Raw genomic sequence first — 24,364 nt, 5'->3', positions numbered from 1 at the left:
GGTGATTGCGTAATAATATCATCTAATAGGTTTGTTCCAGTGTGCACGGAGTACGACAGCTCGTCCTAGATATTGCTGAAAATACCGCACAAGCGTAATACTGTTACTCTTTATTTATTTGAATTGCGAATTTCTAGAATCGTTCGAGGGTCGTGTCATACGGCATTCCACTGCCTTTTCCAGGTGCTCGGAAGACGTCGTTATTGGGGAATTCTTCATTCCTAAGGGCACCACTGTTCTTCCAAACCTGTGGGCTGTTCACAATGACCCGACGTTCTGGAAGGACCCAGAAAAATTCGACCCTGCTCGGTTTCTGAACGAAGACGGATCCATCGTGTCGCCAAAGCCTGAGCAGCTTCTTCCGTTCAGTATTGGTGAGTCCTCATTATGCGTCTTCCCGGTGCACAAGATGCGAGAAGCGGGTGCAACCCGTCCCGCATATCCTCAAGTGTGAAACTACTTTCCTTGCGAGGCTTACGATGCCAAAAGCGACTGATTCCCGGGACTCAGAGTTGTTTTTTGGCGCGAAAACCAAATTTGCCAGGTTGGAGAAAGCGCGCAATCGGTGGGCATCTCCAAAAGGCGACCAGGAAAGCAGACACCTGCCGCACTCAAATTGCGTCATCTAACTAAAAAAAGAACTTTACCATCCCTTCCTAAAGAATGTTAAGATAAGAGCGAGAGAGCTTTTTGACATCAAAAATACGTCAAAAGTGCATAAAAACCTTCGCTGAAATGCGCCCAATCGACTGCCACATTTTCAAATACCCAAATCGCAAAGGAAGAACGAACCAACGAATGCGATGATTTTTCGGCCACTAAGTAAACGCATCTACGAACGATCTAAATGCATACCTATACGTTATTTATGAGATAATGGCATACTAGTTGACTGATTGTACGGGTTAACGCGCCAACGCTACACAGGCGATGAGGCGCGTCATAGTGGGGGGCTCCGGATTAATTTCGATCCCCTGGGGATATTTAACGTGCGCCGAAATCTCGTACACAAGGGCGTTTTTGCTTTTCGCCTCCATCAGAAAATCGGCCGCCACGGCCGGGAATCGAACAGCAGCACAACGGCATAGCATGCACTGAAAAGGTATTGCAAAATGGTTCTTCTTCTTCATGTATCTTCATGCTCGATGCGTGCGTCGTCTTATGTAGAAGCGTTCCTTATTCGCGATTTCCGAATAACTGTTTTGACGCAATGGAAGCCCAGTTTCAAATTCACGCACGTCCCAAGTAACACTAAACATTCGAAAAACTTTATTTAGGGGCTAGGGCTAGCGGCGCTAGTTACGGTACTAAAACACCGGAACACTCGTTTTCCCACTCCTCACTTTCTACAAAGGAAGAACGCTTGTGGCCACTCCTTCGAACTTAGCCTTCCGTGCCGCGCACAGCATATACCCCGATCAGTACCCGTCACTCCTACGCCCCCACTGCGGAGATGTTGACACCATCTGCCACGCTATGTGGGCGTGCCCTTGAAACCCCTTACCCTCATCCCCCTGTTGATCAATGGCGGGCCCTGACCCGGCTAGACCCCCGGTCTAGAAAGCCTTGGTGGAACGTGCTGCCGAAATCACCGCTTTGCTGCGACCAGTGGGCACCACCAGCCCCTAAATTGCATACTGCAATAGTTTATTGCTCCTCCCCCACCAACGCCTCGCGCTCGAACGTAACGCGTACTAGTCTAGGAACTATCCCGGACAACATTCGTCCAATCGCTCTGACTAGCAACTTGGTCAAGTTGGTGGAGAGAATTTTACATGGCCGTTTACTCCGCTTCCTCTCTAAAGAAAATATCCTTAGTGCCCATCAAATCGGCTTCCGCCCAGGCTGCTCTATTTGGTCAGCTCACGTTGACTTGGAGAGCAGAATACAATTTTCCCGCAGATGTAAGCAGGTTTGCGCGCTGGTCATACTGGACGTGTCCAAGGCATATGACAGCGTGGAGTATAGCGTCCTGATTGCCAAACTCAAGGATTGTGGTCTTCCCAAATACAAACATTTCCTGGATACAACAATTTTCAATTGGTCGTCAATATTTTTGTTCCCAAAATTGTTTTAATTCATCGACTCGACAGCAAACAAGGGGTGCTCCGCAAGGATCCGTTCTTTCTCCTATCCTTTTTAATATATTGCTGAGTTCTATTCCAATCAATCAGGCAGTTTGCTCTTATGTATATGCTGATGACATAGCCTTCTTTTCTGCTGCGCGGAATATTCACGATCTATATGAACAATTACAGGCATATCTGGGTTCTATCGAGAGGTAGATTACAGGTTTGAATTTGTCCATTACCGTCGCTAAATGCGCGGTCCTGGTGTTTCCATTATCCACTCCTGTTAACCTTTGTTTGAGTTATCGCGAGAAGAACATTCCTCAGGTGACTGCTCTGAAGTACCTGGGTATTATCTATGACAGTACGCTTGATTGGCGCCCGCACATAAACCACATTTCGACAAAAGGGGAAAGAGCTCTAGCATTGTTGCGTAGAGTTAGCAACAGAAAAATTGGCATGCGGGGGGACACCCTACTCTTTTTATATACGGTGGTTATGTAAGACCCATTTTAGAATTTGGGTGTGTCCTCTTTTCGGGTGCAGCAACGTACAAACTCCGTCCTCTTATTCTTTTGGAGCGACGAGCACTGAGATTATGCCTCGGCCTACCGCGATATGTCGCAAACAACATTCTGTATTTAGAAGCCCACTCGCCGTGTCTAGAGTCTCGATTTAAACTTTTAACAGTGCAGACTATGATGGGAATCTTCGAGTCTCCTTTGAGCAAACCTTTGTCAATGATGGTGGCTCAGCCAGCATTGTTTTTTAACTATCCATGGCCTCGATACAATCGTCCTCAATGTGTGTATGCCCAAAGCTTGCTTTCACCGCTCAACATCAGTCTTCCGGAAATTCTTCCGATGTTACCTGAAGTCGTACCTGCTCCTCTGTCCCTCGATAACGTATTCCCCCATAACGCCAAACTGCTATCCACACGGATACTAATCGGTTTGTTGGATGAGCATCTGGGGAACTTACGCTCACATGGATGCATCGGATGCAACGGATGCATCGCAACGTGCGGAGAGGGCGGGCGTGGGAATTTTCAGCCCACAACTTAATTGGTCACTTTCTTATCGTTTACCTGATTTTACTCCTATATTCGAAGCTGAGTTTTTTGCAATAGTTATGGCCTTAGAAGAATTACCTCCACAATATTTAAATGTTGCTATTATTTCTGATTCCCTGTCGGTTTGTACCGCGCTAACATCTCCCAAAAATTCATTACTTATCCGTACCTCCAGCCGCCTTGTGCCTCCCCATTTACGCGACATCCGGCTCATCTGGGTCCCAGGGCACAGGGGCCTATGGCTTAATGAAACGGCTGACTCTTTGGCCGGTTCAGCTTTAGATGGCCCTGCGGTGGACCTCAGCCCTACCCCATTTCTCCTGGCGCGCGCAAGGTTCCGCAGATTTCTACGACTAGGGATGACACAGGAAGGTACTATCACAGGCTTGGATGACTATGCCCATCTTGCTTACACTTGGAATGCGATATTTTGCGAGTCCCGCCAGTGTGAGGTAACTTTAACCAGTATCAGATGCAGAATACCGCAGCTTAATTTTTATTTGCACCGCGCTGGTCTCACCTCCTCCGGTCTTTGGGCTGCTTGCGGTGAAGTTGAAACAATCGAACACTTTTTCGTGTACTGCCGCGGTTTTTCTTTCATTCGGAAACGGTATCTAGCCGCACCAATTCAACGTATTGGCCTTCCTCTGTCGATGCCGGTGCTTCTTTCGTTCGGGGCCACATCCCTGGGGTTTTGTCATAGAGGGATTGTTGCGGCCATTCACGCGTACATAGCTGAGACCAGACGCATGTCCTGCTAACTCGGTCAAAATTTTTTAGCCTTTTCTCCCAAAAATTACGTCATTCACTGATTCATTCTTTAGACGTATTATATAATTCGGTAACCGTTTCCCCAATTCCTACAGGCTGATTATGTAGGGCCATGAGGTGGGCGATTTAGCCCCAAAAAGCCACCCCGTTTCTTGGCCAATCCCCCACGTGGGTATGTGCCACTCGAAAAGGAACAACAACAACAACAACAACGCGTACTAAAAGAACACACTGGGACACTAGTTTTCCAACGCCTCGCGCTAGAACGCTTCGTGCTTCAAGAGAAGCTGTATACCTCCACCCCCCCACCGGTTTCATTTCCGTGGGCAGAAGCGCCAAGTCGCCAAGAATACCCCCATACACCGCAGTTTTCACATCAGTTGAGATGGCCCGGGATTTTATGCATGTCTAGCCTCTTTCCTCTCTGCCCCTTTGTGTCACATGCATTCCTTGCCCTGGCCCCTGGTTCAGGAATGTGTCCTCTTTGGAGACAAAAATACTCCGGGGTACTTCCTTTTCTTCCCTCGCTAACACTAGACGAGGGAGAGAGTACCGGCTTTTTCTTCACCTTAACTGGTGCGGATTAGTGCAATATGCGTGCAAAGCAGTGCAGAGCGCTACCGTCAGTAAAAAAATGAACACATGCTGCACTGCTTGCTCCAGTGCAGCCAGTTTTCAATTGACAATGGAACGCTCGCCTGCAAGTGCGCCCTGTGCATTTACAATGGGACACTTACAATGGGTCCTTTGGAATGGCCGTGTAGCACAGGTGTTAGAAAATGCCTCTAGAGTGCGCAGGTGGTCACATGACCGTTGACGTCACGCTCCGGGGACACGCCCGCTGTGCACTGCAGGCGACGCGTGAAGCGCGGCACTGCTTTGACAACGAGTCGAGCCATTCTCATCTGAGCGCCTTTGAAAGTTTGGTCGGAATGTTCGCGTGGATGCTAAGCAGCCATCAATTATGTGTGACTGTGAATTAACACGTCTATCATTATTGATATCGCAAAATAATGCAAAATCAACGCATTGACGTTACCGTATCGCGTAATTATCACTGCAGGGAGTGTGCAAAAAACACTGCTGCACCTGTGTTTTATTTATTTATTTATTTATTTATTTATTTATTTATTTATTTATTTATTTATTTGTTTATTTATTTATTTATTTATTTATTTATTTATTTAATTCATACATACTGCCAGCCACCTCCTGGTGGCCAAGGCAGGAGTGATACAAACTTGCATACTTGCAGCCGCGCAACACAGTACAGTTCACGCTACAGAAATAAGATCATCACATAACAGGCTTGCGTGGGACATGTATACTCGGGTTACAGGAGCAACACAAGAGCGGTATCGAAATACAATCCAACTTTTGTTCACAACGCGAAGTGGAAAAGCAGTATAAGAGGAATTGAAACCTGCACATGTGACCAGACAGCTTTTAGTACAAACAGGAAGTGGCAGCTGATAAGAATGCGTCGGGCGATGCAATGCTAGTGACGTCACGGGGTAGTTCATTCCAATCGTAAATTGTTCGTGGAAAGAAAGAATATCCCCGAGAATTTGCTTTTGTAAGCGGCATCACTATGGCTTTATCATTCGGAGTTTTTCGTGAGGTAAATTGTACTGCATGTATTTGTTAAAGGCGAGTCCTGATTGTCCATTGACTATGTTGTACAGGAATTTTATGCGATGTACCTTTCTACGGGACTCTAATGTGGGAAGACCGGATCTATTACGGAGTTCAGTGACTGAAACGTGTCTACTGTACGTTTGGCAAATGAACCGAAGGGATTTATTTTCGATTCGTTCAAGCAAGTGTTTTTCTGTTTGTGTGTGAGGATCCCATACAATGTCGGCATATTCCAAGAATGGGCGTACCAATGAAGTGTAAGCGAGTAATTTTGTTTTCCTGGTACAGTGTCTCATGCGATGCCTTAAGAACCACAATCGCCGTAGTGCTGCTGATTTTATACCTTCGATATGCGTTTTCCAGCTCACATTAGAAGTGACTGTTAGTCCAAGCTATTTGTACTGGTTAACAGTTGTTAGAGCAATGTTGTTTAACATGTAAGTGAATTCCGAAGGGTTTTTTTTACGTGTTATGGTCATCTTGACGCACTTTGCTATGGTGAGGCTAATTTTCCAGGAGTTACACCATGCTGTAATGACCGATAAGTATACATTTAGGGTGGCGTAATCTGTTCTTGATTGAATGGGAAGGTACGCAACGCAGTCATCCGCGAAAAAACGACACTGCACAGTAGATTCGGAGGACATATCGTTTAGATAAATAAAAAATAAAAGTGGTTCTAAGACGGAGCCCTGCGGTACCCCGGAATGCACGGGAGCAGAAGTAGAATTTTTATCTGCTATCTGAACGTGTTGGTATCGGTGGGATAGGTAAGAATCAAGCCATCGAAGAATTCTTTCATTGGTTAGGATTCGGCGAATTTTAAACATCAAGTGAGAATGGGAAACTCTTTATGTTCGAGATTTCGGCGCACGTTAAAGATCCCCACGTTGTCAAAATTAATCCGGAGCCCTCCACTGCGGCGCGCCTTATCACCTGTGTAGCGTCGGCGCGTTAAACCTTATAATCAGTCAATCAACACTGCTGCGCCGTCTCGTAGGTGCTTCCCAAACTACGCAGTGGGCAGCCAAGCAGGCAATGCTGGTGTAGTTATGCCGTGACAGTGACTTTGTAGCGTGCGTACGAAGTTGTATGTTGTGAACTGTGCAAACAATTACTCTAATTATGCTCCAGAAACAAAGCCGTTTCGATTTTAAGCATGTCCATCCCTTCATGACCAGCGAACACGAGGAATATGCGGTGCGCGTCGCGTGAAGGAAGTGCTTGTTTATATTTCGTTGTACGTCCGTGCGCGGAAAACGGGTGTAAATTGTTCTTTAACATGGGGCGATTTGATCGTCAACCACCAACAAAATGTGCACGCAGTGCCCATTTTGTTGGTGGTAGACGATCGACGGATCCAAGATTTCCGTCATCTCCCCACCGGCCTAATGCAAAACACGTACCTCGGATAGCTGAAGACAGATGACCCGGTTATAAACCGCCAGTCTGTTTCCGGTACTTGGTAGTTATAAGGTACTGCTTTTTCGTGTCTTGGAAATCTTGTTACTCATTCCGAGCAGGGGAATGAGAGAGGATTTTGTTGATGTCCACAAACATTAATGTTGCCTTCTTTTCTTGTGCACCAAGGTTCTTTTTTTCCGCCACCGCGCCTTGCTGTCACTTCCTGCAGCTAAAGATTTTATTATCAAATCCTATGCGTGTTGATGGGCGCGTATTTTGTAGAGTATTGCGGTCTGCTACCTCACCTGTTTTGTTTGTTTGTTCGTTCTTTGTTGCAATGGAACTACGCTGGATCAGCAACGCGGAGATTTATCGGAAACTCGCGTTTTTCATCGCTCGCTGCGGTTGCTGAAATTAATGCAACGAGAACTATTTCTTGTCCAGAAATAGCGACAGCTTAGTTCAACCAACTCACTGCTGAAAGTGATTCACGGAAAATAGGAAAATAGCGTTCGAGAACAGCGCTTGTCACCTGTCCTGGTGTCTGCGTTTATCGCATTTCGTTTTTCCCTAGGGCAATGCGATAGGCAGACCACCAAGCGCAGCTATTGTGCACGCACCTAAAAAAATACAGGAGCGGTGGTAAAGAAGCTTTGATTTCATCTTTAGTGCAAAGTGCACGCGGAGGACGTAGCGCTAAGAATACAGCAACCACCTCTTTCACGGTTATTTCAGCGAGTAGTAAACACCTTTCTCGCTGAGAATGTCATTGATATGAACCGGTCAATTTGTTAGGAGAATTTTCTAATAACACAAGCACGTCCTTTTTTTTCTGAGGTAAGCATGTCGTAGTTCCTAAGTGCAGGGGGCACAAAAATCAACTGGCGTGCGTTAACGCTTCCTTTTTGCCCAGGTTTTTATGTCATACGGGTATTTCTTGAAGTAGTTGCACTATATTTACATGTACACAGCTATAAAGCTTAAATAAAAGCGGTCGAAAACCTGAATGGCAACGGCGTAAGCCTCCTTGTTTACGGGGTTTATGTTTGCTTTGCGGGTGCAGCGACCTTTGACGGTGAGGCGCCGCATTACCCAGATGCGTCGAAAAACGTGCTTGAATAATTCAACGCTATTTCGCTCATTTGGGCAATAAAAAAATTCTGCAGAAATTTCGAGAATTATCTACAAATTCCACTTGTCTTGAGTGTGAGTTTTTTTCAGCCAATTTTTTGGTTTACAACGATTTGGTTTACAAATATCTACAAATGCCACTTGTCTTGAGTGTGAGTTTTTTCCTACAATTTTTTTGGTTTTTCTAAAGCCTGTCCGACCAATTATCTCCATTTTCCCTATTATAACGATTAGAAGGCGAACTTTCGCGAAATCTGCATTGTTGTGGAAATGCCACGTCTTGTACGTTTTGCCATTTTCGGCAATTTCTTAATATTTTTCTTATTTTTTTTAGTTTTTCACAATTTCGTGCGACCAGTTATCGCCATTTACGCCATTATAGCGATCATGCGGTCCTGTCTGTGGGATACTCGGAAAAGTATGTTACGTATTAAGAATCCAGAGCTATCAACATAGTTCGCTTTCGCAAACGCCTGTCTAGTAGGCGGCTGCGGCGCGCCAATCCAACCACGGGACGCCGCCGCGGCCGATGGTGGCGCACACAAGACGGAGCAGCGCGCAACTTCGGAGCAACTCCGGGCTACGCATCTGGATCGATTGTAATTTTTGAGGACCAGGTTCACGATACATTTTTCTCCAGTTATGCTCAAATGTCATCAACGTTTTCCCAGGGTTGCCTGTAAACCTTACGCCAGTAAATGCTTTTTCAAAAATCCGTGAAGGCCGCACTCCTCACATAACTTGCGCTCTTTCCTTCGCTGCAGGACGTCGTTCGTGTCCCGGAGAGATGTTCGCCCTCATGGAGGTGTTCCTGATGACCACGTTTCTCCTGCAGAAGTACCGCGTAGTTCCGGACCGCGACGTCAAGATTAACTTAAACTCTCCGGATTTAATGGTTCCTCAACAAGTTCCATTTAAGCTCCGCTTCCTCCCACGCAATTCTAACATCTCTTAGGGCTGCGTGGTTCCCAGCAGCAGATTCTTTTGCTTCTTTTCCATATGTGAACACTGGGAGAAAATGCATTCCCTGCATTTGACTGTCAAGCTGCAAACAAGCGGTGGCTGTCCTTGTGAACTATTTCACATAGACCGGTCAATATAGTTTGTGGAGAAAGGTCAGAGGGCACATTTATTTAACGATTTCCCGCTTACGGTAATTTAGCTTGTGAAACAAGGACACCGCAGTTTTTTTACTACGGGAGAACCGGTACCAAACAGAAGTACAGCCTGAAGTATTTCGAAGACCTCAACGGAAATGAATCATCAAACTCCTGTGGGAGATGTAAATAAAAATAAATTGGGACTTGCTTTTCTCTAATGCTCAGTTTTTGTCTGTTGTCCCTGTTGCATCCCTAATCAAACATCTTTGGATCCATAAAGAGATCGGTGCCGTGCTTTTAATTACTTGATATATATATATATATATATATATATATATATATATATATATATATATATATATATATATATATATATATATATATATATATATATATATATATATATATATATATATATATATATATATATATATATATATATATATATATAAACAACTGGCATGCTGGCGATGGGGCCGAAGGCGTGGTGAACACAAAGTAAGAAACCTCGGTAACAGCAACAGCGGAGGGTTTATTTCGACGTTTCGACTTCGAGACAAGTCTTCTACAGGCTATATATATATATATATATATAGACTGAAAAGATAAAAACTCACACAGAGCGCGAAAAAAATAAGGTTAGTAGAGACAGAGACAAACGAGAAAGACTTAGAAAATAAAAATAAGTTTACTGACGTTTCAGGGAGAGGTCTCGATTTCTTCGGTCAGGCCACACGACGTAAATCAGATGTTTTTCATGCTTCAAGAAAAAAAAAACGGAAGCCTTAAAACACGACGCCCGATTGCCTTTCTGCGAATTTATGTCCTGTGGAGCTCAGACGAGCATGCATATCCGTACACCGTAACTCCTCTATACCACGGGAAGAACCACTGCACGACAACCGAAACCAATGTAAATGCGTGCGGTTAATTTCTCCAATACTTCTGCCCAAGTCACGACTACCATTCCTCAGAGACAGTCCCTCCTTATTCTCGAAACAGACGGAGCCCTACTACCACGCATCGTGCAGCCGGCGAGGGAAAAACGAGGAGGGAGGAGAAAGGAATAACTCTCGTTACAAACCAGGACCATTCTCCCTCTTTCGGTCAGGATGGTTCTTGAGCTATTCTAACAAACAGCTCTTGCAAACAGGAGGCAAGAGAAAAAGCAAGGGAACGAGGCATTACTCACATTTAAACTTTTTATTGAAGAACACATTGGATATATCCTGGCATTGACCATGAAAGACAGCAGTTTCACACGAGGCGAGACGTAGGCGACCGGTCAATGAGGGGCAAGACGTTAAGTGTAACTGCGCACGGGTGTCTCGGATGAAAACAGCCAGGTAGGCACTGTACGCTAGAGCATTGTTAACGGAAAAATCAATTCATCTTTGGCTCAACATTACCGAGGCACTCTGCCATGTCATACCTCTCCACAACCTCGGACAGTGTCAAATCTCTATGCGAAACAGTACTTCATTTTCCTTAAAATCAGGATCGCACCCCCAGCTTTCGCAACCAATGTGCGTCTTTTGCAAAGCTATTCCGTGCTTTCTCAGGCGCACATTTAAACGACACCCTGTCTGGCACACGTATCGGTGGCCGCACATCAAAGAGATACACAACAGAGTTTTAGATGCGGCGCATCTCTTGCTCTGAAGCATGTCCCTCCTGCGTCGTCGTTGGCGGTGGCGGCGTCCGTCCGCAGCCCTCCTCCGTTCGCCTCTCCCACAGCTGTGTGCAACACTCTCACTCCGGCGCATTAGCATAACGACAGCTGGCGCGCTTGGTTGGCGCGCGCTTCGCTGCGTTAACGCTGCGTTAACAACTGCTCCGGTGCGCATGCGCGACTCTCCTCCGCGGTCTCCTCTCCTTCAAGCGCTGGGGTATCGCGGGTATAAAGCGGGTATCATAAAGCGGGTATCGCGCTGGGTGGTGGCCGCTAAAACACGTGTACTCTCTCATTTCGCGTATGCATGTGCATGAAAATATAAAATTGCCTCCATCGTCCCGTGTATGAGAACATCCGTATGTGATGGAAGGCATCCTACGCGTTCACAATACGTTTCACGCGATGTAGAGAATCAACCCAATGGAAACGCCAATTGAACCCCCAGGTGCGCCGCATCACACCAGGGTTCCCTCGCGGGGAGATGGAGCCAATTTTTTCAATACAACGGAGTTGCGAAACATCGCTTTAGAGTCCGGGCGGGGGGGGGGGGGGGCGAGCACCCCTGCTTCGTTGAAGCTAAGAGTTGAGTGTATGGACGCGGCACCTATGGTACAAAAAGTGAACTTTGTTAAAAAATTTACTGAATAGCACAAGTAAAGTAAATTAAACTTCCTGTATAAATGAGGAAAGGTTAAATTAGCTCACGTTTACTTATGTGTCGGCGGTTTCTCTTTATATGACTTGCGGCCGCAGCCGCAAGCATTAAAGTACCACTTCAGTTTTCGGCCGACAGATGACAGGCTAGTCAACTTGCCCCGCGTTGCCCTGTTTGCCACCGGCGCAGGGGGAGGGGCAGTCTCACTCCGTTTTTTCAATATGGCGCCTATGGGGAGTTCTGGCACAGGTGCACATTGAGGGACTCTGCTACACTACACTGTTCCTGCAGTGGACCAACCTGGCCGTGGGGTAATTACCCCCAAAGCCCTTACACCGCAGCGTCGTAAAGGATCCTGTTTTAAGTGCGAATGCACTTCTTTACCGACCCTTGTCATCCGTCCGGCGTGCCGTCCGCAGCCCGCTCCGCCAGCAGGTGTTATCTCTCCGCGCTCCTCCTCCTCTCCCCTAGCAACGGAGCACGCGTAGCAACGGAGCGGCGCCGCGCGAGGGCGCGCGCATCGACGGCGCTCAGGCGGGTTGGGCGCGGGCGCGCGCGGCTGCGCGGGCGTAGTAACGGGTTGCGCCGCGTGAGGGCGCGTTCATCGGCGCTCCCGGCGGGTTGGGCGCGGGCGCTCGCTGCTGCGCGGGTGTAGTAACGGGTTGCGCCGCGTGAGGGCGCGTCCCCTCTCCCTCTCCACGCGTACCCTCTCCACTCCACTCGTTTACCGCCCCTGCGTAATCAACTCGTGCATTCGCACTTTCACATGCTCCCCCACGGGGAAATGCGTGGGGAATTTTTTTCTTTCGCAGCTGGAAAAACACTACGCAGCCTCATAGGCGTGGATAAAAGCCCTTGCACGCCGTAGTCTTCCCCGACATTTTCCGTCCGGGCTACACCCGATGCACGCAAAGGAGCATACCCAGCCGCTTTACAGCGAAGCTGCGTATGGCTTTAGCAGATTTAGCAGATCGTCTGTGACGACACACCGAGCTTAGACCAATAGTTTTCAGCGCACAAACAAATTTGTACAGGATACTTAGGGTTTCAATGTTTGATATGTGACAGCTTATATTGCCCCAGGAAAAATATCTTCCCACCTACGCATGTCTAGAGGTGAAGCCGAATTTAAGGGGATCGGTGTGATTACGCTCGGGCTTTGTAAGCTGGCTTTCCCACATTGTATGTTGCACAGTGAAGCATAGCCATCTATGGAGTGATTAGGACCACAGCCCCACTTTATGCTCCTCTCCAATCGCCCTGCCTCTTTCCCGAGTCGTGTATATTCCTCGCCACGCGCTTTTCGGCGGCCACCTGTGCGGCGCAGCAGAGGCGTCATTGTCTCCACCCACCGATAGTTTGTCCTTTGGGACCTAGAGATCCCACCACTTTTCTTATAATCCAACGTAGCTAATAGCTAAACCGCAAGATAGAGAATCCCACCAGAGCGACAGGTTGCCTGGACTTCCCTCTTTACAGGTTGGAAGGGTTGTCGTATTTTGGTGCGCACCACTTTTGCGCCCACTACTGTAGCTTGACTGCGGCGTTGTCCGCATTACCGAGCGAGCGAACGGAGAACCGAAGAGAGAAAGAAAACGGAGGGGGAAAGTGCAGCGAAAGTGTGAGGAGGAGGGCGGTATGCCGAGCCGGCGCTCGCCGGCGGCGGCGCATGGCGAAAGCGTGAGGGGGAGGCAGTGAGACATGCCGGACGGTGGCGACGCGCTGCGAGATGGCCCCATAGCAAAGCCTGCTGTCATACTCTCGACGATGACGCGTTCATTTCCTGAGACGCAGTTCGCGCCGCCGACGCAGACGCTCACCATCGCGGACATTTGCGCGGGAGGTTCAAACACGACTTGCAACATTCTCGGCGGCAGCGATGCGCTGCGAAATAACGGAAATGTAGCGCGCGCTGCCGTGCGTTCGCTGATCACGCGATAGCATCCTGGGGCGCAGCAGCTATGCGCTGTGACCGAGAAGACTGCGGTTCGCGGCTTCGCGCTGCGCACAAATTTCTCATTAGGAAGCACAGTAATCCTCATTTTTTCCTGTAGCATTTCCCATGATGTCCGGCGATGGGGTCCCTGATTCCAGGGTTCCTGCTGCGATCGTCGAGTCCCCCCCCGCGGAAACCAGTTAGCATTGGTCACCCGAGTCTCAACTGTAAACAATTGGCGATGAGATGTTTGAGTGGCGCCCTCTGGCTCTAACGTCGGCTTAGGGACTCGCGCCGCTGTCGTCTGCTACACTCTGCTTGTGAGGGGCAACAGTGCCTGTGCTAGAAACCATCCGCTTTGGTGCCGGAGTCCATTTAGAAGCGTATTTCCAGTATTTCAGTTATTTTGCAAGCTTCTGACACCTCTGAATAATTTCAAACTCTATCCCGCACAAGTTTGCAACACACTAAGAGAGAGCGAACAACTTTCTTCAGCGCATAGGTCAGATGATCGTGTGTAACTCGTCCTTTCCAGCTTATTTGCGAGGTTCAGTGATCAGAGCTCCTCGAGAAGAATCCAAGTTGCTAGGCTTAGCTGAAGTATTTTGAGATGCTTTTATGAAGATTCAACAGTCTAATGCTATGCACCAAGCATCGGGCCCTTACACGCGCATCGCATAGCGGAAAATAAAACGGCTGTCTTCTATTCGTGTTCTTGTTGTTGACTTGCACTAGATTAAGGTTTTTTTTCTGTGCCCAATGCATTATTTTTCTACACTGTCCCAAACGTCCTATTAGTAAGTTTGGGGGTGTTTGGGAGGCCCAAAACGTTCGTGTGGACATTTTCTTCAGTCTGTAAGGCGTGCAGTACCTTCTTCATAAATTGGCTTTCGTTATGGCTATGTGGAAGAAGGTACATATCCGCAGCGTTCGTTGTTTATTAACATGAAACTGCAATGAAAATGTTTCTGCTAGGCCACTGCAAAACGGCGCAGGCAGCGTTGTCCAAAGTAGTCGAAAGCGACTTTTGTGCCCCCAATTTCACCATCGTTATCATAACGAACTTACCCTCGACCCACGCAGTCTTGACATGATTACGATGTTAAAGGCTTAATATACACGCTAACGAACACAATAAATAGTATACGTGCCGGTTTTCAGTACCACAAAAATCGAAACCGATGAGATATGTACAAGCAGCTCTTTATTATTTTTCACGCCTTCCGTGCGTAAAGAACAAATCCGGGCCTACTCGGGATGGCGTTGTATAAATTGAATAAAATTACTCTTACTCTTCTGTCCTGGACTGAGGACCCCACCCTCTAACCTGCTCGATTTCACTGTTAAATAGTTCTGTCCTCCTCCTTCTACTCCTCCGCTTGTGTGCGATTTTACTGTAACGCATATCTAAATATGGAGATGTTATGGCTGCGGAGAAGTACCAAAATATACCTCCTAGTGGCAGTAAACATATTGTTACTGTATTTTTACCGTACACGTGATTCGTTTTGTTCAACAAGGCTCCGTAGTGGTTAGAAATCTGGCATAAAGCAGCACGCGCCTATACACACAGTAGGTTATTTGAAACTCAACCTATATTTTTTGCTGTCCATAGTGCATGTCGGCATACTTTCATGCCATGACAATTTATAGTGATGTGATTCAATACTTTCGAGCGTTTGGAATGGTTGCAAAAACTGTTTTACCTTACATACGATTACCGGGAGGCGCAATGACTTTTGCCAAAATCGACAGCCCCGAAGGCCTGGGAATTTGTTTCGGTCTTGCATTCTTCCTGTTGTCGGTTATTAGCAGCGGACTGTTCCCTTTGTTCGAAAGATTGCTGGATACAGGAGCTGAGGCATAGCTCTGACTCTTCACGCCCTGCACAGGACCGGCTTCGCAAGGAATGGGGCGACGCCAGCAGTATTTCTTCGGGAGCGGCACCAAAAACTATACTTTAAAACACGGCCTGAGCTAGTTTATGCGATTCTAAGTCTTTTATTATCATAAACACTTCAGCACAAACAAAATCTCGTGCGGACAAGCGTCAAAAGTCAACCGATCTCAAAGAAACTGCAGGCAGAGCGAACCTGAGTGAAGCAGACGACAAATGCGAGAATCCCTAAGCTGACGTCATGGAGACGCGCTTTGCAGCGCCACCCGTGGTCGCGCTTACCGCCAATAGCTTTCCACTGCTCGATAGCTAAATTAAATATTGGAAGGGCTTCTTTTTCAGGGGGGACCTGTCCGCGTCACATAACATAGTGAGGCCAGTGCCTCTCGAAAGGGGCATTTCTTGATGAAATAGACTGTGAAATATTTCGCATTAAAAAATGGCTGTGTTTTAGCTCAGCGAAACTTTGATATGCAAAACAATAGCTTGGCTTAGTCTGTTTCAGTCTTGGTTTCGCTTAATTAACCTTTGATGTAGCTGCATCTGCCGGCCACGGCTCAACGCCACTCGGCCCCGTGCAACGCTCACAGAAGGCCCGCCTCGCTTTCATTCGCGGCGAACGCGCCGTTCCTCTTCGCCGGGCGCAAGACAAGTCACGTTCAACGACCGAGCGGCGCTGCGCGGGAGGCGGCGAGGTTTGTAGGCTGCTGATGCTCGAGCTGAGCTCCCGCAATCTCGGCGGCCACCGCCGCTAGCTGAGCAGAACGACTGAAAACGGGGCCCTATGCGCAGCGCCGAAAGCGGGCCCGGCGAATCACGCGATGCGCTTCGAGGGGTGCGTCGCGTGCGGTCAAAAGGTCCTTTGCGCATCCGCGGCGAAACCGCTGGACGAAAGTAGTAAGCTTTGCTCCAAAATGCTCAGTCCCAAGGAAGTATGGGTCCTAATAGACGCCAGCCCACCGCCTCCTATTACAAATGCGTGCGGCGTACTAGGCTGTCTGTTCGAGTATTTCTTGGTAAGCGAGAGATCCGGGCCGAATCTGCCTGCTGAGGCGTGTCCGGAGGGCTACGGTGCGCGTCGACACATGGGCTTATTATCTCCCGCCGACAGCGCCGTGACCGGGTGAAGTTCGCATAGAACTGGCGTGTTTCGAAGGACGTCTGCGGGTGTCTTCTATATATTTTGAGTGTCATGCCCGATTGGTCAGTTTTGCTGCAAGCTGAGACAATTCGGTAACTACTAGCACATGCTACGAAGTCATCGGCAGGATTGAGCTTCTGTTGTCAACGTCGCCCACACTTTTTCAATGCTGTCTTCACCTAAAAATACAGACAGCCACGGAAGCTCTGGCGGTGTGCCAGTGCAGCAAACGTCCTTGGGGGCTCGCAAACGATTTTGCTGAGCCTGCGCTGTGGTCTGCCGCGGTGAAATTCGGGATGCATGTTTCTATTCATTTTTTCACGAAGTGCGCCTGCATAGGCATGATTAAGGTGGCTGTTTTCGAATTTCTCTAGGCGTCCGACGAAATCAAGGTGTCTTCGTAGTACAGAGGGGTTTGTTGGAACTCCTTCTAGCATACCGTCGACTGAAATAACAAGCGGGGGCCTGTGTACTCGTGAAACGTGCTTTCGAATCGGCCCACGCGTGGTTGCCTTCTTCAGGTTTAAACAACCTTCCACGCGGAAAAACAGGCTTTCGAGGAAAGAGTACTCCGCCTGGTAGAGCATTCTGATGGAGCGTTGCAACTCATGTTCGTCGGGCAGTTGTGCTTCACACATTTGAAGGCGCTTAACTCAGTCGAATGTTGATTTTCGTAACTGTAGTAAATTGCCAGAGCCGACGGAACAATGACGATGCCTGTGGACGTGTCACCTTATGTTGCCTTGATAGGAGCCGAATGTCTTAACTCCAGCAACTACCATTTGGCTCATTTTCTCCAGAATTGTTCTCTTTTAAACGGGCGCTGAAAGGGGTATTACCGATACATGGGTGTTTGCATTTTCAGGTAATCAACGTCCTAGTAATCACCTCCTTCAAGAATTTCGTTAAAGCGACGAGTATTAGTGGAGTTTTTTTTTTCTTTATTACCAGTCTTCAACGCACACGTACATACAACACAATAGCCACACTCTGCATGTGGTACAACACACAACGACATAAACATACCAGCCGTGCCTTCGGCTAGGCTTTGTCATTTAATCATCACTTTAGTGTAATTAACCCCACGGAGTTTGTTGAGGGACTGAGAGTCCAGCAGCCAGTATCAGATTGGTTGGATTTTCTAGAGCCGTTAATTGAAATAGAAAAGTTGAAATGGCCGGTAAAGGACCGACTCGTTGTTATGCAAAACAGCTACAAAGTTGAACACAAAACAAAACGCCGCTCGTAAAACGTCCGTGGAATGTAATTGAAATTGAAATTGAAATTGAAATTTTATTCCGCAACAATAAAATGTTACGAGGAGGGCAGGTAAAAGCTGTGGAAACAGCTTGAGAGGCCCTGACCCCCTGCAGCACGGGGCGGCGTACGAAGCATGCGGCTAAGCATTACAAGCTTTCATAGAAAAACACATTGAGGTTTTGCATTGTCATTTGAACACAAAAAAAAAAATAAGATACAAGTACAAGTTTCCACAACACATCATTATACAAACATTAGGCGGAGTTCTTTTACTGATATAGAGGATACGTCAATGTTTGCTGACGTTACTCGCTTGCTCAACCATTCATTTTTACCATGCGATAACTAACAAACCGTAAATCATGGTAGTCAGATCACACATGCAGTGAAACTCTTGTGGCCTAGCGAAACCAACTGCCACTAGATAAGCGTAGCATAACTAGTGGCTACAGCGCAACTCAGCCTGATCCTGCTGTACCGGCTGTTTCGCGCCGGCGCGCATCTCGAAAAATAAACACAGATGTCATGGTTGCCAAGCGGCGCCCGGACAAATGCCGCCTGTCAAGGTCGGCGGAAACTGGGCGCATGAAGCTGGCAACACTGACGACTGGCACCAAAATGGCCGCCGTCGCACCCAACGTTTATAGAACCAAGGTCAGTTTTAAAACTCTCCGCCTCCGCCATACCAGCAATACGGCGCCCGAGCGACCCACAGCGCCAGGTGGCGTCGCCGTCGCAACCGGCTCCCTTCAGCCGCTGGGGAAGCCCGAGCGAAAGCAGCGCGGGCCGCATCTGTACTGCCGTTGCGAGCGTTATCGCGAAATATGCCGATCACCGTGTTTATAACCTTTTATTTACGCTTGTAAGTGGTAAGTCTAGCCACATGTCGCCGGAGCTACGGCGCTCAATCAGCGACAACCATTGCGCAGTAGCCGCTTGCATTTCAAAGGCCGCGCGGCTTTGTGGCTGCACTTCCGCGTTCGTTTAGAGCATCGTCTGACATTTCACATTACATAATTTACGTTTCTTGTTGAGGCGGCTGCATATTCTAACCCTCTAGGCAGGAAATGAGGCTGGTGCGTTATGCAGAGACATTAGTGAAGGCTGGCAAACATTGTCATCATTTCGTTAAAAAAGCTTTATCGGTTGAATAAAAGAACCAAAAAGTGGATATTTTTTTTAGTTTCAAGGTAAGGAGATATTTTCACAGGATATCCCTTTTGGCGAAAAGAATAGGATGTCAAGTATCAGCTTCGCGTGGTGATGGGGCCGAGAAGGGAATCAAGACGAAGACGACGATCGCAGTGCGCCCGGAACAAACCGTATCTCTGTGTCTCCGCTGCAGTGCCTAGTAGCTCTGTAAATAGTGCAAATACCGCTATTATAATCTCCTCTACTTCGTGTCATTCCTTCATGCCGGTAAATGAGATCATAGTAACTGTATTTACGCTATTGACAGAGCTTCTAGGTACTGCAGCGGAGACAGCAGCTGACCGAAATAGTTACTTCTTCCCCGATTGAAACACTTTTAAACGAAAAGAAGCTATCTCTCTCTTTTCTGAACAACAACAAAAAAAAAAACATAACTTCTATTGTAATCTCTGCCAACATTCTTTCGCCAGCTCGCCAATGGAAAACGAACTCCTTCAATGTCTCTCAACGAAGGTTTACTGCTCGCTGCCAGCACGTATAAATTTGCAGGACTTTCTTCGGCTGCACCGTTAGCGCTTGTTTTGGCTTTCTGTGCAGACGAGGTCTGTGCAACAATCTGCATGTTTTGGCGTGGAAATTTCTTTCTATTTGCCGGCGGTTCGGATAGGTAAGGAAGCAGGTTTGGAAATATTTTCGGGACGGCTCCTTCGACGAGGCTCCACTTTCGCACCCTAGTGACGTTACTCTGAAGCGTAGCTTATTTAGTGGTTCTAGGTAGTTCCACAGTTCAACCAAACTCTTGTATGCGCGAACACGATTCGCAAACCATGCCACTGAGCAGGCAGAAAAGAGAAAAAGCGACACACTGCCGGGACTTAAGGGGCCATGAAGAGAAAATACAACTTCGTTTAATTTGAAAGAACTAGGATTCAGTATCTCACTCAGCTACATTACAACCACAAAAGATGTTTTTTTAACGAAAAAAAATCCAGAAGTATTTAAAAACTTTCAAATTTTGCGCCACAGTGACGTGTTATGAGCAAGAGTGACGTCATATGGGCCAGCAATAAAACATAATTTCCAGTGCGTTAACTGCACGTTAGCATTCAAGTGATGCGGTCAAATGGAACTAGAGGCCCCATTACAGACGTCCATTCATGTGTCGTCGCGACAGGTCTCTTAGGCGGCCGCCAATCGCACAAACAAGGTTCCGTGACGTCATAGAAAAGTTGCGGGAAATCGGCTAGGGGGTCGCGACTGCTTCACACATTTTCTTTAATATCTCCGCTATTTCTTCGAAGATTGCGATGATATTGGTATCATTGTTATCGGGACTAAGCAGTCTTTCTAATAAACCCAACTTGTATTTTGTCTTCATGGCTCCTTTAAAGGGCCCCTGAGATGGGGTTTTTTGGGGGGTCGATGGTATCGGAGCGCAATGGCTATTTCTTGAACTAATCGTGACGTGTTTGTGCGCTCTTGATTTAATCAATTTTTTACGAGCGTAAAAACATCAGAAAGCTACAAAAAACATCTTTTGTGTGTGGGTGCTTTTACACAGTCACACATATTTGTTTTATACCGGAGTGTAAAGCACTTACACACCGGGCCAAACCGGGCTTGACGCTCCTCCGTTCTCGGCAGAAGGATACAGTGAGCGCAGGAGCAACGACGCTTGCAGCCAGCGTGATCGCTCAGCACTCCGTGTCTCAGTTTTCTTTGCATTTGCTTTCTTGGACGCTGTACCCGAAAGGATTCTTTGCACCATCTGTGTTTCGAGCGTAGCCTCGACGTTGTTTCAGAGGTGGTAACGAACGGCGCGCCAAGGGAGCGCCACGCCGACGACGGAGGAGGAGCTCCGCATGCAGCGCTTGGACGACGCCGGGCACTGCTCGTGATCACGAGGCGCACGCTCAAGTGCGCTCACGCGGGCTGAATAAATCAGTTCAAGCCCAAACGCTGTCGCAGCTGATTCTCTGCGGCGATCGCGACAAGGGCAAGAGCATGCTCATCCCGTAACGACAACTGCCAAAGAGTTTCATTTCATTGCAAAAAGTTTCATTTCATTGCTTCCCATCAAGTCATGATCGCAGGAAAGTGTGGTTTGCTGCACCGGCCTTCTGAATGAACCTGTTGCCTAGTGTCCTTAGCGCGCTTTACCGTTTACCGTGTTAAATGAAGCAAGAGTAGCCGTTCGCCGCTGAAAACGAAAGGATTGCACTCTGCGGTTTCTGCATTCCGGCTTACCGGCTCTGCCGAGTAGCGACATCTGGCGAATTTGTCGCAAAGCAAATGACACAAACGTTTGTTGCCCAGAACTGTTCGCTTACGCTTGAAGTGAAATGGCTTGAATCTTAGACGTCTTAGATTGAACTCTCACAATACAATAATTTTTTTTAAAAGATCCGTATACTTCTACTGTAGAGCTTAAAAAATCGAAATGATGATGATGGTGATGTGGCTATCCCCTTTGTATCGGGTGGGCACAGTTTTTGCACCCTAGCCGTCGCTTCAAACTATATCTACAGGAAGGAGATTATCAGAGGGAAGGATAGGCATGGCATAGGGCAGGCACTGTCTGCACGAATCACTGGGTTCCCTATGAGTCAGTGTCACCGTGTGCAGCGCCTTTGTCTCTGGGCCCTGGTTGCCGGGTCCGCCACCACCACTGGCGCAGTCTCTCCTTCGACGTCGTCACCAACGTGGAGCTTGTGTCGTTGTCGCAGGTCTCGAGTCCCAACGCTTGCGGTAGAGTGGTGCCCTCTGGGTGGGTTGGCGACAACACAGCACACTGGGTCATCACATGCTCCGCACTCTCCTGTGCTTCCCCGCAAGCTCGGCAGATGGCACTTTGCACTGCTGGGGATGAGTCGAAGCGCTGACGGTAGAGGAGGGTGCGGAGTGCTCCCGCGCGTGCCTCGAAGAGCAGTGCACTCCCAGTGTCGTTGTCGTAGAACAATTCCGCTGCTGGGGTGGACTTGTAAGAGCGATACAGCTCCAGGGTGGACTTGGCAAGCATGGCCGAGCACCACTGGCCTGTTTCTACCTCGCGTACACGTTTCCGCGCCACGTGGCTCGGCTTCTGGACGCCTGATGTCTGTAGCGGCTCTGCAAGAAAGCCGAACTTGCGACTAAGCGTGTGTACTCGGGAGGTCCACACAGTCTGGGTGCCCTTGAAGCCCATGTATCGAAAGACACGACGCGCCCACCGCTGATCGTCCATGCGCCGAAGTCGAGCCACGAAGGCCAGCTTGCTGCTTGCCTCTCGAGCCTCGAAAGACGACCATCCTAGGTCACCCTGGATGGCCTCAACGGCCACGCGACCATGGCAGCCGAGCGCCACGCGTCCCACCTCGCGCTGGCCACGCCCCAGCCACGCTCGGGTGCTGGATGAAACGCACACCACTGCGTTGGCGAAGGTCAGTGCTGGGACATGGACCGCTTTCCACAGCTCGCGAACGAGGGTGTATCTGTTGCACCCCCACATTAACCTCCGGCGGAGCACAGCACTGGCTCTTCGACAGGCCTGCCTGAGGTGTTCTTCGTGAGCCCCCAGGAGATCCGACGAAGAGGAGAGTATCACCCCAAGGTACCGGTACTCGGTCGCCCAGGGGATGGAGTCGTTGTTTGGCAAGAGCACGGCGGTGTTCACTCCTGGACTTCCGGAGAACTGGAGCATCGCGGTTTTCTTGGGGTTGAAGGAGAGGCCAAGCAGGGAGAGATCTGAGGCACTCAGGGTGATGAGCCTCTGAATGTCAGGGATGGTTTCCGCCAGGAGCACCAGGTCATCCGCGAAGGCCAGTCCAGGCAGCACCCAAGTATCTGGTAGTCCCTCGTACAGGAACTGGAACGGGAATCCTAGTCCTGAGTCGATCAGACTTCGCTCCAGCCCCGATACATACAACATGTAGAGCAGGGGGGAGAGCGGACAGCCCTGTTTTAGACCCCGATGTACCGGTACCGACTGCGATTGGGAGTCACCAGGCAGGCCACTACGGTGTTGTTCTCGTACAGCCGACGTAGGATGTCCACCAGTGTTTGTGGCATACTCAGGGCCGACATTCGGCTGAGCATCGGCTCGTGAGGGACGCTGTCGTACGCCTTCGCGACGTCGAGGAAGCACGCGAAGAGACTACGCGACTCCTTCCGTGCCAGTTCAATTGTCTGGCTCAAGGTGAACAGATTGTCTTCGAGGCGGCGATTGGATCGGAAGCCATTCTGTAGCTCCATCAGGGCCCCGGAGCACTCCGCCCAGGCACTCATCCAGCTTTTTACCACAAGGGTAAAGAGGCGGTACATTACACTGGTCACCGTGATGGGTCGGTAGTCCCGTATGTTACCAGCATCCCCACCTTTCTTGCGGACGAGGCGCACGCGGCCGCACTGCCAGTCGGCTGGAACCGGGTCCCCGGCGATGACTGCGGTGAAGATAAGGGCCAGTGTGTCGCGGGCCACATTCCCTAGGCTTTTCACCAAGCCCGCCGGTATTGCATCCAGACCCTGGGCCGTGCTCGAGCTCATTCCGGCAAGTGCGCAGTCCAGCGCGCGCCGAGACACCTGCCAGTCGCACTCGTAAGTGTCCGCGATACTGCAGTGTGGAGCGCACTTTTCACTTCGCTCTTCAGTTGCATTGGGCGGCAAGGGGTCGTACAGCTGCGCCATGTGTCGGGTGAGGTGTTCCACGATGTCTCTGACGGGCTCGCCGGTTTCATCCCGAAGCTCTGGTGGGGTGGGTTTCCGGTCAAGTGTTGACACGTACGCCCAAAACTTTTGACTCTTTTTTCGCCCGGCAGTAGTTATGGAGCGCAGTTGGCCGTGATCGTGAGCCGCGATTTTCCGTTGTACGGCCTGCTGCATGGTCCGCTTGCACTCTAGGTACTGCTCCCACAACATTTGGCACTGGCTTGTGGGGAGTGCTGCCGTCACCGCGGCCCGGTGCTGGCGATTGGCTGCTCGTCGCGCGGTCAGGGCCGCCTTCACCCCCTCGTCCCACCAGCCTTTGCGCTGCACCCCCCCTCGCGAGTTGGAGCGAATCTCATAGGCGTGCATGATGCGCCGCAGTTCCCCCACGTATTGTTCGTAGCCCTTTGGTGGTGTAGCTTGTGTACGCAGCTCGAATTCCTGTGCTACAGCCTCGTACGCTGAGGTGGGAAGAAACCGCCGGGAAGGCTCACGCTGTTCCCTGCGCCGCTCCCTCCAAGCGGATGTGGTGAAGCTGACCTTTATGCGGTTGTGGTCGCTGCTGACGCTGAACTGCCCCGCTTCATCGATATGAACGTGTTGAACGTGACGTTGACGCCGCCATCTAGAGGGAAGAATTAGGACCAAGTATTGCATTAACCAGAATTCACGCCACCACTAAATATTTCGATATAAAATGAGTAAGATATATTGTAATGATTCCGCAGTTACCTATATTACCTTGCCCAAGACGATTTTGAAAGCATAAAAGAGCTATGCTAG

At 48.9% G+C, this 24,364-nt stretch overlaps 1 protein-coding gene across 1 annotated transcript in view; it reads left to right on the top strand.

Moving 5' to 3' along the window:
• Window positions 1–9,403, top strand: part of LOC144141987 (cytochrome P450 2A6-like) — a 48,561-nt gene extending 39,158 nt beyond the window's left edge. Inside the window, exons 8-9 of the mRNA XM_077673417.1 lie at window positions 184–374; window positions 8,850–9,403. Of these exons, the coding sequence (XP_077529543.1) occupies window positions 184–374; window positions 8,850–9,040 (382 nt within the window). The 3' untranslated portion in view covers window positions 9,041–9,403. The remainder of the gene's footprint in view (window positions 1–183; window positions 375–8,849) is intronic.
• Window positions 9,404–24,364: the final 14,961 nt, after the last annotated feature.

This window comes from Haemaphysalis longicornis, unplaced genomic scaffold, assembly GCF_048455015.1.
Source record: "Haemaphysalis longicornis isolate Haplotype H1 unplaced genomic scaffold, Haemaphysalis longicornis Haplotype H1 scaffold_6, whole genome shotgun sequence".
Classification (NCBI taxonomy): domain Eukaryota; kingdom Metazoa; phylum Arthropoda; class Arachnida; order Ixodida; family Ixodidae; genus Haemaphysalis; species Haemaphysalis longicornis.
Note: the sequence above shows the minus strand (reverse complement) of the source record. Positions and strands in the feature narration are given on the sequence as shown.